This window comes from Macrotis lagotis, chromosome 2, assembly GCF_037893015.1.
Source record: "Macrotis lagotis isolate mMagLag1 chromosome 2, bilby.v1.9.chrom.fasta, whole genome shotgun sequence".
Taxonomy (NCBI): domain Eukaryota; kingdom Metazoa; phylum Chordata; class Mammalia; order Peramelemorphia; family Peramelidae; genus Macrotis; species Macrotis lagotis.
In genome coordinates this window covers 227,959,307-227,975,520 of record NC_133659.1, presented here as the reverse complement: position 1 = coordinate 227,975,520, position 16,214 = coordinate 227,959,307, and the positions used below count along the sequence as shown (strand labels likewise).

At 36.6% G+C, this 16,214-nt stretch overlaps 1 protein-coding gene across 13 annotated transcripts in view; it reads left to right on the top strand.

Annotated features, from left to right (window-relative positions):
• Window positions 1-16,214, top strand: part of TNRC6C (trinucleotide repeat containing adaptor 6C) — a 233,329-nt gene that overhangs the window by 194,661 nt on the left and 22,454 nt on the right. For all 13 annotated transcript variants that reach the window (XM_074225068.1, XM_074225070.1, XM_074225069.1 and 10 more), the window contains one exon: window positions 11,478-11,645. In XM_074225068.1, the coding sequence (XP_074081169.1) occupies window positions 11,478-11,645 (168 nt within the window). The remainder of the gene's footprint in view (window positions 1-11,477; window positions 11,646-16,214) is intronic.

The window sequence follows — 16,214 nt, the reverse complement described above, 5'->3', positions numbered from 1 at the left end:
AGAAATGTGTTCACTAAGTAAGATAACAATAGCCAGGGTAGAATTAGCAACCCAGAGTTCCAAAATTGATCTGTTCTTTAGAATTAATTTGTCATTTAATTCATGTATTCTTCAAAACTCTTGATTCTAAATTAATTTCTGAAAATATGGTATTATAGGCCTCTTAGCTATCATACCAGGATGACTTGAATTTGAATCTTTCCTCAAATAGCTTCTAGTGTGACCCTGTGCAGATCACTTATCCTCTTAGAAACTCTATTCTTCATCTGTAAATTGAACATAATACCACCTAGGGGCAGGTAGGTGGTACAGTATATAGAGTGCTGGGCCAGGTATTACCAAGACTCCTCTTCCTGAGTTCAAATCTGTTCTCAAACATTTCCTAGCTGTGTGATCCTGGGCAAGTCATTTAACTCTGTTTACCTCAGTTTCTTCATCTTAAAATGAGATGAAGAAGGAAATGGCAAACCCCTCCAGTATCTCTGCCAAGAAAACCTGAAATGAAGTCATGAAGAGTTGATCAAAGAAAAATAGCTGTGTGACCTTGGGCAAGTCACTTTTAAAAAAATCCTTATAATTACTTTTAAAACCCTTCATCATCTGGCCCCTCCAGTTTTCTTATACCCTACACATATCTATAACCCTGCTCCCAATATTTAGTGATACTGCCCTCCTTGTTGCTCTCACTAAACCCTCTGTCTCCCAGTTCTGGGCATTTTCACTTTCTGTGCCCATGCTTCGAACCATCTCCCTCCTCATCTCTGTCTTCTAACTTCCCTAGTTTCCTACAAGTCCCAGCTAAAATCCTTCATTCCCCCTATTAGAGGCTGTGGGAAACAAGGAGGAGAATTATGATGAGGCAAGTGCCTTTGGTTATTTCTATTTTGATTTGTATATAGCTTGTTTGTGCATAGTTGTTTGTTGTCTCTCCCAGTAGAATGTAAGCTTTTCAATTTCATCTAATTAGATTTGGCCCATCACTTCAGACCCTATAAGTCTGTTTGGATCTCAGTTCTGTAATACAAAGTGTTAGCTGTTCTTGTGAACTGAAAATTTGAAGTGGATTTTTTCCTATACTTATAATGTTGACATCATTTCTATATGCTTTGTCAAGAAGAATGATATTCAGACTTTAGATACAATGAACATAAGTAAAAATGAATTGAAGAGGGGTGGCTAGGTGGTGCAGTGGATAGAGCATTGGTCCTGGAATTAGAAGTACCTGAGTTCAAATCTGGCCTCAGACATTTAATAATTACCTAGCTATTGTGGCCTTGGGCAAGCCACTTAACCCCATTGCCTTGCAAAAAAAAAACTTAAAAAAAATGAATTGAAGATCAGAGAGGGCATCCAGATAGTCTAAATACATTCAGATCTCCTGGTCCAGACTTGTTCCAAACTACTAAAGAACTTGCAGGTGTGTCTACTTAATTGTTGCCAGTACCCTTTGAAGAATTGTAGAGAATAAGAGCTGGAAGATTGGAGATGGGAAGATGCTGATATAAAGGTTGATGGATCCCTGAAACCAAAGTCTTTAGTTTGACATGATCTTTATTAACAAAGAGGGAAAGGGAAAAGTAACTAGATTTATTCTGTGTGATTTATTTGGAGGGACTAACTAGAACCATTGAGTATAAATTATAAGAGGCTAGATTTTAAATTTAGGTAAGAAAGAATTTCCCAATAGTTTTAACTGTGAGAAAGTGAAATGAGCTAATGAATGAAGTAATAGATTTCATATCACTAGAGATATTCTCACAGATCAACCCAGATCAAATGCTAAATAACAGCTCCCTTTTTAACTTTGTTTCCCCCTATCATTCCTCCTGGAAGAGGTCACAACTATTTTTCTACCCAGGAGGGTAAGAACTAATGCTCCACAGCCTTCTCTGTGGATCCTACATCCCAGATAAACAAAGCCTTGGAGTTGTAAAACCTCCCAGCTAATCCTAAGAAAGAATTGTCTGGCTTCCTGAATTCACTTTTTTTTTCATTGTCCAAGTCATTTCAGCAATTATCTATTTAGTATCTACTATGTGCCAGGTAATGTATAGAAAAGCACTCAAATAAAGTATTCCTTACTATAATGGAGATGGCCCTAAAGTGACTCTTCCAGAAGCTAGAAGTGTGGGATAAAGGGCATGTAGGTGGTACAGTGGATAGAGCTCTGGCCTTGGAGTCAGGAGGACAGGAGTTCGGATCCAATCACTTGACTTTTACTAGCTGTATGAGCTTGGGCAAGTCACTTAACCCTGACTGCTTTGCATCCAGGGATGTTTCCAGTCATCCTTATTCATATCTGGCTATCTCCTCCAGATGGCTGGAGGAGAAAGTGAGTCCAGTCACTTAGCACAGCACCCCCTCACTCATATCCAGTTCATGAGATTATCATGGCATCACCTCCCTGATGTTGCTCTTTGGTCTGCAGGTCTGGTATAGCCTTTTTTTTTGACTGTTTGATTTTTGTACAGCATTGATCTTAAAATGAGATGGAGAAGGAAATGGTAAACCATCTTCTTCAAAAATGAAGGACAAACTTTTTTTTATTTTTTTGTAAGGCAAACGGGGTTAAGTGGCTTGCCCAAGGCCACACGGCTAGGTAATTGTTAAGTGTCTGAGACCAGATTTGAACCCAGGTACTCCTGACTCCAGGGCCAATGCTTTATCCACTACGCCACCTAGCCGCCCCTTTTTTTTTTTAAACATTATTAAAGCAAACAAAGTCACATCTGGATTTTCAGTCTTCCCTGAAAAAGTGACATCAAAAATATTTCTTCCTTATTTTTCATTTCATTTGATTTTACCTTATGAAAGTCTAATGGTTTAATGTAGGATTTCAATCCTACATTTTTACATTTTATTTTTTGTTTGTTTGATTTTATTAAAATTATTATCAAGCATATAATTTTTTAAAAATTTCATTTTAATACATTTGGTTCATCTAGCCTGTCAGGATTTTGTTACCTCATTCTTACAAACAAAATGTTAACTATCCTAAAGTAATATGAAAATTGTAATGAGTCCTTACCTTCAAATACATAGATACAGATTAATTATAATATTACATATTGTATGATAGGGACTTTACGGAATTGCTGAACAAAATACTATGTTGAAGAGATGCAGAGTAGGATAGCTAATAAGAGTCAGCTTTAGATGCAAAAGTCGTGCTTCTTAGCTCGTACTGGTTTTGTCATCCTACACAATGTCCTGTAAATGCTCATTGACTCAGATGACATGGTTCTAAAAGTCTTTTAGTGTGTCATGAAGTCTAGACACCTCAGAATAATATTTGTAAATGCATACGATGAAATATAGAATTACAAAAGAAAATTAATACATTGAAATGCAGGTATCAAAATATTTTTAAAAGTAAGTTTACTGGGGTGGCTAGGTGGCACAGTGGATAGAGCACCGGCCTTGGAGTTAGGAGTACCTGGGTTCAAATCCGACCTCAGACACTTAACAATTACCTAGCCGTGTGGCCTTGGGCAAGCCACTTAACCCCGTTACCTTGAAAAATCTTTAAAAAAAAGTAGGTTTACTAGACCCAAAGTTAAAAACTCCTGCTTTATAACTATAAGATTTAAAACAGGTGCTAATCTCCATTGTTAGAAGGAGTTTCCTTACTGGGAATTCCTTATGCCAGTGAAATCACCATTCTTGTCCAAAAGAGTTATGAAATATCTTTAATTTATGAATTATCTAATATTGATGAGCAATCAGGAGAATCTTCTTAGAAGAGCAGAGTCCTTGTCCACGATAAGCATATTATTTTGCCTGTTTATATAATTCATTTGTTTTGGGGGTTTTTTTTGCAAGGCAACGGGGTTAAGTGACTTGCCCAAGGTCACACGGCTAGGTAATTGTTAAGTGTCTGGGGCCGGATTTGAACTCAGGTCCTCCTGATTCCAGGGCCAGTACTCTATCCACTGCGCCACCTAGCTGCCCCAATATAATTCATTTTTAACTTTGAGATTCTACTCCCAATCCAATTCATGTAATCCCAGAAGCCACCTTGGAATAAATACATGGTGTATTAAATAAAGCACTGGGCCTAGAGTCAGAAAGATTCATCTTCTTGTTCAAATCTGGCCTCAGACATTTACTACCTGCATGACCGTGAGCAAGTCATATAACCTTGGTTGCCTTAGTTTCCTCATCTGTAAAAATTATCAGGAGAAGGAAATGGCAAAACTACTATAGGATCTCTGCCAAGAAAACAGTGGGGGGTCATAAAGAGTCAGGCACAACCAACAACAAAAGAAACTACTTCATTGAATCAATCCAAGTGTAAAGCTAAGTGTAGATAAATCCTTAATCAATTTTATAGTATTACAATACTTTGATCATTAAATGAAAAGATGACAAGACTACACACAAAAAAAAATCTTATTATTGACTTAAAGAATCAGATACTGTACTTATAGATAGATGGATATAGATTATAGATATGTACATATACATAGGTATATACATATATACATATATAATATATATATATATTTGTATGTGTATGTATGTATGTATATATAAAATAACAATCAGTCCAGTCAAGTGATAAGCCATTTCAGTGGTAGAAAAATTCCATTTCAGCAGACTCTAGTTGGAAGAGCCAGGTCCCTGAAAGGACTTTTTAGCAAGGAAAGTTTCTGTCTCTCTTTCCTCAGTCTTTTTCATCTCACCCCCCCACCCCTACACCCCCAGTCCCCATCACTACAACATTCAGGCAGGCAATAAACATTTATTGAACTCCAACTGTATGCCAAATACTTGGCTAAGTGCTAATTTTTCAGAAAAAGGCTAAAGTCCCTGTTCTCAAGTAGTCTACAATAAGGGAGACAACACATAAATAATTATACTCAATCTGTATATAGAATAAATAAGAAACAATTAACAATGGGAAGGCCTGAGAATTAAAAAGGATTGGGTTCTCATCTTTTTGGTGGCTAGGTGGTGTAGTGAATAGAGCACCGGCCCTGGAATCAGGAGTATCTGATTCAAATCTGGCCTAGCTGTGTGGGCTTGGGCAAACCACTTAACCCCATTGCCTTGTAAAAAAAAAAAAAACCTAAAAAAAAAGGATTGGGAAAGTCTTCTTGGGAGACCATGGAATTTTAGTTGAGATTTGAAGCTGATGGAGATGGAAATGGAGAAAGCTTTCTAAGTATGGATGATAGCAAGAGAAGAAGCCCAGAGACTAAAGGAGTAGTTTGTTAAGGAATTCCCATGAGGTTAGTGTCACTGGATCAAAGAGCACCTGACAAAGTGTTAAATGTAAGAATGCTGAATCCTGGGTGCAGGAAGCTAGGGTGCAAGACTTTGAACACAAAGGGATTTTATATTTGATTCTTGAAGTGATAGGGAACCTCAGGAGTTTATTAGAGCAAGGACATGGTCAGACTTTTGCATAAGAAACATCACTTCATCAACTGAATATAGTATGGACTGGACTAAAGAGAGACTTGAGGCAAGGAGACCCATCAGCCACCTATTGAAATGGTCCTTCAGTGAGAAGATAAGGATCTGCAACAGGGTAGTGTGGTGGCAGTGTCAGAGGAGAGAAAAAATGTGTATTCAAGAAAGAAAGGTGAAATTGGATACAGAAGAGGGAGAATGAGATAAATGAGGAGTCAAAGATGACACCTGGATTGTGAGGATGGTGTTACCTTCAGATGGGAAGGGGACAGAGTTTGGAGGAAAAGATTAGGTTTAAATTTGGACAAGATGGGTTTAAATTTTTTTTTCAGCAAAATATGGGGCATATGTCAATCATTAGACAGATTGAACAAATAGGAGGAAGGGGGAAAAGCCTTCAGCTGGGAACAGTAGTCAATCCTATGAAAGACTTAGATTACCCTCATATCAGAAGAGGCAGCTGTGTTCTGTACAAAGATGTTTACCCTCAAAACCCAGAAGAAAACTTTGTAAGGTCTCTACAAAAGTAAAAAAAAAAAAATACTTTCATTAACCAAGTGTAAAGAAAACCTTAAGCACTTATGTTCTGAACATATCTGCCTCACTACTTTTATATCTTATTTGTGTCCTTTCTCCCCATAGGTCCTGTGTGTACTTATGGGAGAATGTAATTCAAACTTCCAGGGGAAATGCTTCTGTAACTACTTTTCTTGCTGTACCGCCTAAGTAACTAGCTTTGCTAAAAAAAGACTAAGTCTGATTTATGGTTAATGAAAAGTATACTGGTAAGAGTTTATGAGCACAGTACTGAAAATCCTATCTTTCCAGGTGACCCTCCAGAACCCTCTTAATAATAGCATCAAGGCAGTTGCAAGTTGGGAAAGTAACTCTGAAGAGGACACTATACTCTAGGAACTGTCTGGGATCATTTTGGAACCCTTCATATGTTCAATGCCTCACTGGTTAGATTCTCTACCAAGGACTTTGTTTTTTAGTTATCCTAGTTCATAGGTATCTACTGAGGGGGGAAAAGAAGTAACTTTTTTCTCTTGTTTTAAATTCTGCAAGGTTTTCTTTTTTTTTTTTTAATTTAAGGCAATGGGGTTAAATGACTTGCCCATGATCACACAGCTAAGTAATTGTTAAGTGTCCGAGGCCAGCTTTGAACTCAAATAGATGCTCAGGCAGATACTCTATCCACTGCACCACCTAGCTGCCCCTCTTGTTTTAAATTCTAATCAGATACTCCGTTTCCAGAAACATATCAAACTAGTATGACTTGTCAGTTGCATAAAATTAATATGCTTATCTTGTATTCCTTTGCCAATATTATAGTTGTGCCAAAGACCAGGCCCAAGTCAAAAAATGTTGATATGCAATCTCTGGAGTCCCTCCTCTTCCTCTGATAGAAGATTCCAGTAGCCAGTAGAACTGAACATACTTATGTGCCAGGTCACTGGGCCAAAGAGGTCAAAGCTGAACATTATATTGAGGGTTGTTGATGTGCCCCCTCCCCAATTTTCCCTGTTTCTCATCATTTTACAACGTTGCTGGTTTTGTTTTGCTATGAATCAAAATAATTTCAATGCGATAAGATTTGCTTTTTTGAATGGTTATATTATTATACCCATGTGTTTAAAATCAACCAAATTGTCATAAATATTCTTTTGATTTTATTTTATTACTTTTAAGCAGATTCAAACTGCCTGAACAGCTTGTGTAAGGTCCTTACAGACTGAATATGGTTTACCCACTGACTTATAAATATTGAATAACCAAACCCAAGTGTTTATTCCCTTTTGGGCTCCTCATACTTCTTTGAGGCTTTACTGAGTTATGTCCTATGTCCTAATTCGGGATGATTTGGACATCTAGTAGGATTCCCTAGAAATCCTTAGAAATAACTAATTATATTTATATTGTGGGTTCTTGTTTTTGGGGTGGCTAGGTGGCGCAGTAGATAGAGCACTGGCCCTGGAGTCAGGAGTACCTGAGTTCAAGGAGACCCAAAGGAATTTTCCATGATTAAACCTGATTTGTGCATACAGGTCCAAAGGAGCCCCTCATGGAAAGATGGAGAGAATTAATGCTTAAGGCCCTTGGACCCAGCACAAATTTATTGTAATTAACAAAGCCCAGAATTGAGGAACCCTTCAGTTGTGACAGGCAGCAAAAAAGTGCCAAGTCCCCCAGTCTTTTGCCAAATAGTGCTTGCTACATGAGCACCAAGCCAAATGTGATTGGCTTCTCACCTAAAGAATGAAAGAGAATGACTTTCTGATCACCCCTAGTATTCTAGTAGCCCTAAAGGCTTTCCCTTCAGAGGTGTGGGGGCTGATTTGTTTTTCCCATATTTAGGTTGCAGAATGCTTTTGTAAAATATTATGTTTAAGTTGTATAACTATATATTTAGAAGTTTGAGAAAATATTAATTTTCCAATCACATATGAACTGTACCACACAGACTTTTCTGAGCTTTAATATAAGGCACTGAGAAAGCATTGGAAAAGGAGCCTCCCCAAGTCACTAAATGACTTTCCAGAATTGGGGATTATGGACTTTAACAAAAGTACTCTCCCACTTCTCTTTCTGATACCCACCTTCCTCTCCTCTCTTTTCTTCTCACTCAATTGCCTCTCCACACCATTAATTGTCTTTAGAAAGACTAACCTAGGGGTGGCTAGGTGACATAGTGGATAAAGCACTGGCCTTGGAGTCAGGAGTACCTGGGTTCAAATCTGGTCTCGGACACTTAATAATTACCTAGCTGTGTGGCCTTGGGCAAGCCACTTAACCCCATTTGCCGTGCAAAAACCTTAAAAAAAAAGACTAACCTAGTAAGAAAATACACATCTTGGCAAAGAGTAATAAGCACCCATAAAAAAATGCAGCCTCACTAAATCTGAGATCCTTAGTGTCAGAAAGAAGGATGGCTGTGGGCTCAACAAAAACACCAGCCCTCAAAGCCAAAAGAGATACACTTCTGGGAAACTCCATGATGAGGTCTCTATAACCAAAAGGTGTGACTTGAATCATTAATAGCACATGTGTTCTCTATACCTGTGCCTCCATTCTTTTATACTTTAAATTTGTGCCCTTTCTCCCCAGGGCCCTGTGTATATTTGTGGAAGTGTATGCCTCAGTCTTTTGGAAAGAATTTTTTGAACAAGTTTTCTTGCTTATAAATTTCTTTGCTTTACCCCCCCCCCAAAATAAAACAACTAAGTCCAATTGACTATTTATGGGAAACACAACATTGGGGGCTTGTGAACATTAGTATGGAATCCTACCTCCTTTGTGCCCCCTGAGAATTGCTATGAGGATAAAATAAGAGACAATTGCTTTGCTAAAATGTAGATATACTAAATATGCAATATTTCCATCATTTACTAATCTTATAATCCTGAAGAAAAATAAAAATAATGATAATCTAGCATAAAGGGGCATGGAGTCAAAGGAGCTGAATCACCAGGGACAAGTCAGGTACTCTCTCTCTCTCTCTCTCTCTCTGGGCCTTAGTTTCTATTCTCTAAAATGAAGAAAGTAAAATTAAAACAATCTTTTTTTAATCATATTTAAAAGATTACCTTAGTGACCAGTTCTCATCATGATTCTGCTCTTTATTACAAGGTAACCCTGAGCAACTCCTATAAAACTCTCTACCTCAATTTTCTTGCATTTAAATGAGGGAGTTGTGCCAGAATGGGGGCTTTTAACTTCTTGGGGTATGTCATGGACCTTTCTGGCAATCACCAGTAAAGCCTGTAGCTTTCTTAATATAATGTTTTTAAAGGGACAAAATACATAGATTTTTTTAAAACATTGTGTTGTAACAGAATTACATGCTCAAAAAAAAAAATCAGACCAGGGTGGCTAGGTGGCATAGTGAATAAAGTACCTGGGTTCAAATCCAGTCTTAGACACTTAATAATTACCTTGCTGTGTGGCCTTGGGCAAGCCACTTAACCCCATTTGCCTTGCAAAAACCTAAAAAAAAAAATTCAGGGACTCTCAATGATGTCTAGGGACCTTTCTAGCTCTATATCCTGTGATCTCTGGTATGATAGAACTCCAAGTACAGTAAGGGAGAACTCTGGTAGTGGAGATCAAAAGGCACTTCCCTGGAGATGATATTGGAGCTAGCCCTTGGCAAAAGTCAGACAAAACTGGATGAGTAAGGATATACTTAATGGAGGAAATAGTGTAGACAAAGCCAAAGACAGAAAAATTCAAGGCTTGTTCTAGAAAAAATAAGACATTTTGTATCAAACTTAACACCATCTTCCTTCGCTTATCTTGGAAAGATTATTTTCTGCTTCATAGAAGTGAGGGTCTGAAGAACAGTTAAACCTCTGTTAAAGGAAACCAGCTTATATAGTTTGAGACTTAAGAGTTCATAGCAATGATCCAATCTGGTCCTTTCAATATATAAATTAGAGAACTGAGCTCCAGAATGTGAAGTGACTTCCCCAGGGGCAGGCACACAGGGATATAGGGACAATTTGGTTTCCCAAATCCCAATCTCATTTCTCTTTCTACAACACCAATAACTACATCTTTGTAGCTCACTTAAAGAAGATTAAATAGTTAATTTGTCTGTTCTCTTCAACATTCATAACCATAACATCCAAGGTTAACCCTAATAAGTAAGTATACTTTCATACATTTTTAGAGGAAACAAAAACTGAACATGTAGAATTTTTAAGATGGAATGGAATTATGCTAGTCAACTACAGTGCTAGTGGTTCTCGACCTTTTGCAAACAGATATATTCTTTTAAAATTATAGCTCACTTGAGATAGCCCATTGCTTTAGTGTTAAAGAATAGTATTTAAGAAATTCACATTCTGATGGTGGAAACAAAAGATATTCAAGATTTCAAAACTTCAAGTCAGATGGAAAGGAATAAATATTTATACTTGCCAGGCACTCTGCTCAGCACTTTTACAAATATTTCATTTTATCCTCACAACAGCGTTGTGAAGTAGATCATTTTCTCCCTATCTTACAGTTAAGGAAATTGAGGCAAACAGAGATTAAATTACTCCTGGACTCCCTCAACTACGAAGTGTCTTCTTCATTCCAGGCTAACATTCTGTCTCATCTGCCCCCATCCTAAAAGGATCCATGATATTTAGGGTACTAGGGCTAAGCAAATGATAATGTAATAACTTTGATGTAATTTCCTCTAATAAAATTATATCAGTTTCTGATGTTGAACCATTTGACAGTGTAAATGATGTTTGGTGGCAAGAATCTTCACTTCTAGAAATGGAGTTACTTTGTACTTACTTTGTAAGTGCTCATGAAAACACTCCCAAGTCACATCTCCACAAGACTTCTCAGGATGATGACTGTGTGGGCCTTATGCTATTACTACAGGACTTTTAGGCTTACCTGCACCTGGATGTCAGTGGGTCAGCATTTAGTGTTGATCATGGTGAAGCAGTTGGACCTACATTCTGAAATGATCCCTCTTCAATGATAGTAGCATGACCAGTGAGTGATCTGAGGAGTGCTGCTATTCTCCAAGGCTCTTAGGTTCTGAGTCCTGGGTTATCTACATTCAGATCTCAACAGATCTGATGGTATTTGACTTGCCTATCACAAGCTGTCTCTTACTCAGGATCCTTTATTGTTTCACCTAGACTAGGTTGCCTGCCCAGTAGCTGGTAATTAGTCAGCAGTTGATCAGGATAGCTGTATCTACAGAAATTGCTTTTCTGGATCTACCTACATAGCCACTGCTAGTTGACTAGCATAATTCCATTGCATCTTAAAAATGCTACATGTTCAGGTTTGTTTCCTATAAAAATGTATCAAAGTATACTTACTTATTAGGGTTAACCTTAGATGTTATGGTTATGAATGTTGAAGAGAACAGACAAATTAACTATTTAATCTTCTTTAAGTGAGCTACAAATAAAACTTGATATTCCTTGTTTAGTTTTTTTAAATCAACTAGAGATTTGAAGTAAGACCAGGAAATACCCCCCCCTTCCAAAATTTAAAGTAAAACTAAGATAAATTCAAACTCAGACTTTCTCTTTCTGTGACAGCTGGACTGAACCCAAACATGAATGTAAACAGCATGGACATTACTGGTGGTTTATCAGTGAAGGACACTTCTCAGTCTCAGTCTCGCCTTCCTCAGTGGACACACCCCAATTCAATGGATAATTTATCCAGTGCTGCTTCTCCACTTGATCAGAACCCTAGCAAGCATGGTATGTTTTATCAGAAATGTGTTTGTATTACTGTTGTTTATATATGCCTCCACAGAGTTGTACTATAGTGCCTTGTCAGGCTATGTCAGCATAAGCTCTCACAGGTTGTAGCCTGCTGGGAAGGATTCCAGGATTGTCCAAGTAACAAATCAAATCCATTCTGCAGAGAACAGCCTCATAAAACCTTACAAAAAGACTCATTACCAGAAGACTGACCACTTGGTGATAAATTCTTTGACCACAACAATCCAAGAAACAAAGAAAAATACAAAGTAGTCCTCAGACATGTATAATCACAGTGATGGTGGCAGATTGTGAAAAGGGGGGAAAGGTGCTAAGAATCACACAATTTTTAGTTATCTGTAAACTTTAATTTGATCATTACTCTAAATGGTGCGATCCTTTGTCCAATAATCAGTGAGTGAATATATGTCTATAAGAACTGGATCATATCAATCTTGATTTTCTCACCATAAGTAAACCAGAGGAAATAAGGATGTTAGGGCTAAATGGAAGGGCTCACAGGTTCTCTTTGGAAAGGCACATAAAGGTATTGACAATGTAGATTTTATTATATTCCCATAAGCAACAAGAAACATTATTTCATGATACTGCTTGGCTTTCAATGCTCATAATGAGCATTTGCAAAAAGATCATCATGAAAATAATTGATATTTATGAACCAACATCCATTGGAAAGAATAAAGAGTAAAGAAATTCCACAGAGAATTTAGCAACTCGTAGAACCTCCAAATTATCAAAGTATACATATGTATACTTTGATACTTGGTGACTTCAATGTAAAGATAGTTTTAAAGTATATGAATGTATGTGTGTGTGTATATATATATATATATATATATATATTCATAAAAATATGTATCTGGAATAATGAATGAAAGAGAAGTCAAAGATGTGTCAACTACAGAGAAACCTCTTATTAAAAACATTGTCTTAAAGAAAAGAACCAATAGATTGTAGACATAGTGAGCGTCAAATAACAAACCAGAGAAATTTGATTATTTACTTGCAGACAGGAAATGACTCATTAATCAGTTACAATCAGTTGATTACTGATTGAATTGAATATAACCAACTTGTTAGACAAAATGATCAAGATTAGGACAAAGCTGGAAAATCATGGGAAAAAATTGATTGAAAATTCAGTTTTCATCCATTCAGGCAAGCTGCTAATAATAGAAAATGAGTAATGGACCAAAAAAAAGAGCACAGACTAACTTCATGTAGAAATTCAACTAATATAAGCAAATTGTTTATAAGGTGATCAAGAGTTTTAAAATGCCTTAGCAAATATGTAATTTACTGGAGAAGTAGAAAGAGATGGCAGCCAAAAACAGCATCAATCTATAGCATAAACTATATTGTTAATGCTTAAAGAAAAAGGATAGAGAGTAAATAAGCAATAATGGAAGGTAAAACTAATTTAAAAAGTCTCCAAGAGCCCCAATCATCCTTCATCCTAAGGACATTTAAAGATGAAACTGGAAGGACAAAAAAACAGGAGAAAAATGAAAATGATCAACAAAGATATTTTATTACAAACATTTTTCACCCTGAAGCATGATAGAGCTGCCACAGCAGCTAATATCATAGTCCTGGACATGCTTGCTGAGGAAAAAAAGATTGTGAAAATAACAGGATTAAAGCAAGGATACATAGATACCATCCTTAGGATGACACATTTCCAAAGTCATTAGGAGATCACAAGGTATCTGAAGAAACCAAATTTTATTATACTTTAGAGAAACCAAAAGCATAGAAAAGTTCCAGACCTTATTAATAACAAAAAAAAAATTTTCTAAGAGTATCAACAATTACTGGGCTGTTTTCTACATTCCTGCTTTCCCATTCTTTATATAAAAATTTGTTCATTTTAGTCATCTATATACACATTCATGTCATTTTTGGTGAGGGTATTAGAAGAGAATAGACTACTTTTCCTCGATTACATCTTTATCATCACAAAATTATCTGAAAGATTTTTAAAAATCAACAAGAATATACAAAATAGGAGGGGGGGCAGCTAAATGGCACACTGGATAGAGCACTGGCCCTAGAGTCAGGAGGATCTAAGTTCAAATCCAGCCCCAAACACTTAATAACCCCCCATTGCCTTACCAAAAAAAAAAAAGAATATACAAGATAAAAGATGCTGGGAGAGATGTATACTAGCAACTGGGAAATCAGGAAAGACATCATGAAGAAGGTGGTATTTGAACTGAGTTAGAAAGAAATGAGGAATTCTATGGGATGGAAGCAAGCAGAGAAAGCATTCTCTGGTTGTCAGGGTATAAGCATTTTTTAAGTATTGGGTATACAGAAAAAGACAATAACAAGAATCCCTGCCCTCGAGGAGCTTACATTCTAATGGAAGAGACAACATGTAAAGAACTAGGTATTTACCAGATCTATACAGAGTATATGGAAGGTAATCCCAGAAAGAAGTCACCAGTAACAAGGGGCATCAGGAAAGACATCCTGGGATTTGAGCCAGCTCTTCAAGGAATCTGAGAGGCAGAGAGAAGCAGAGAAAGTATTACAGGGGCCTGGGGACAACCAGTGATGACAAGAGAGTCAAGAGGTAGACAAACGCACACAAGGAATAGCAGGTAGGCCAATTTATTTGAATTGTACAGTGTATGAAGGGAAGAAACATACAATATTGAATAGTTAAAAGGAGACATATTGAAGAACATAAATGTCAAATAGAAGACAATATATTTGATTTTTTTCCTAAAGTGGTTTTGGCAACTCAGTGGAGGATGGATTGGAGTAGAGAGAAATTAAAGACAGAGAAACCAATAAAGAGGCTATTAAAATAAGAGCTAAGCAAGAGGAATAAGGGTCTGGTGACTGTGTAAGTGAAGAGAAGAGGAAATATTCGACAGATATTATAAACCAAGATTTTAATGACCCATTGGAATATATTGAATAGGAGAGAGATTTGGTCAAATCTGTACTTTATTAGGGAATCAAGCCTTTTTTAAAAAATATTTTATTTTCCCCATCTACATATAAAAACAATTGTTAATATTGGTTGAGGTTTCTTTGAGTTCAAAATTGTATCCCTCCCTCTGTTTCCAGTCCCCAAATTCTTTGAAGCTATAAGCAATCTGATATAGGTTATAATGTGCAATTATGTATAACATTTCCATCTTAGTCATATTGTAGAAGAAAATTTGAACTAAAAAAAAATAAAAAATGAAAAATAGTATGCCCTGGTCTGAATTCAGATGCCATCAGTTCCTTAAGTGGAGGCAGATAACATTGTTCATCATGACATCAAGGCCCCTGAACATTGAAAAGTCTTCTGAAAAAGATACATGTGTTTACAACTAAAAAGTAAGTGAATGAAGACTCTATATTAATTAACTAAATTTAGTTTTGACATGCAGTCTCATTAAATAAACAATGTTTAAATGAATTTAGAGATTGGGGGAAGAGAAGGGGGTGTATGTGTGAATGACAGTAAAAAAAAATGGATAGCCTGTTGGGACTTGAATGCTATAAGAAAAAGATAGCAACTTGGAATGGCTCCAAGAAATTTCAAAGCTCCTTTAACAATCCCAGATTCTTCCAGGAACACAAGATATGTTCATCTCAGAAATCTAATGATGGAGGTGTTAGATGATTTAAATAATGAAGCACAACAATTTCCATAGAATTAAAAACAAGTATTGCTTAAAGGAAAATATATGATAGATATTGTATGTAGGCTAAAACAAATTAAGGATTTAGAAGAACTAGATTGGAGGATGTCATCAAGTACATATATGATTCAAAAGAGATGGTAGACAGATCATATGACAAGAGTTTAGAGGGAAAAAAGAAAGCAAAACCCTTATTTTTTCATGCTCTGCAACACACTTAGAGCAACTAGGTGACCCAGGAGACAAGTGTGGGCCCTTGAATCAGGAAGACCTTAGTACAAATATATAACCTTAGATGCTTATGACCCTGGACAAGTCACTTAACTCAGCTTACCTCAGTTATTGACCTATAAAATGAGCTGGAGAATGAAATGGCAAACAACTCCAGTGTTTTTGCCAAGAAAACCCCAAATGGGTTTACAAAGACACAACTGAAAAATGACAAGACAAGTAACATTTAAGGGAAGATGTGGATGAACTGTACTGGTTAGATAGGCAAGACCAGGTTGTGATTTGCTTTTTAAATAGACAAACTTAAAGTTTTCAATTATCTTTTTAAATCACTTTCCCAATGATTGACTACTCAATTATGCTTAATTAAATATGTCCTCAAAAGAAGGGCCAAGTCTCAATCTTGAACTTCACCTACCATGCCTACTGTCCTACACACCTGCTGCCAAGCAAAATTGGAGAAAGTGATGAAACCATGCTGACTGGATCAATATATACATATATATATATATATATATATATGTATGTATATGTATGTATATGTATATGTATGTATATGTATATGTATATGTATATGTATACACGTATTCTCAAATGGACCCATACTGGATTGAGTCAATCCTTTCATATCCCCTGTTAGACTCATTACATAACTCAAGACAGCAGC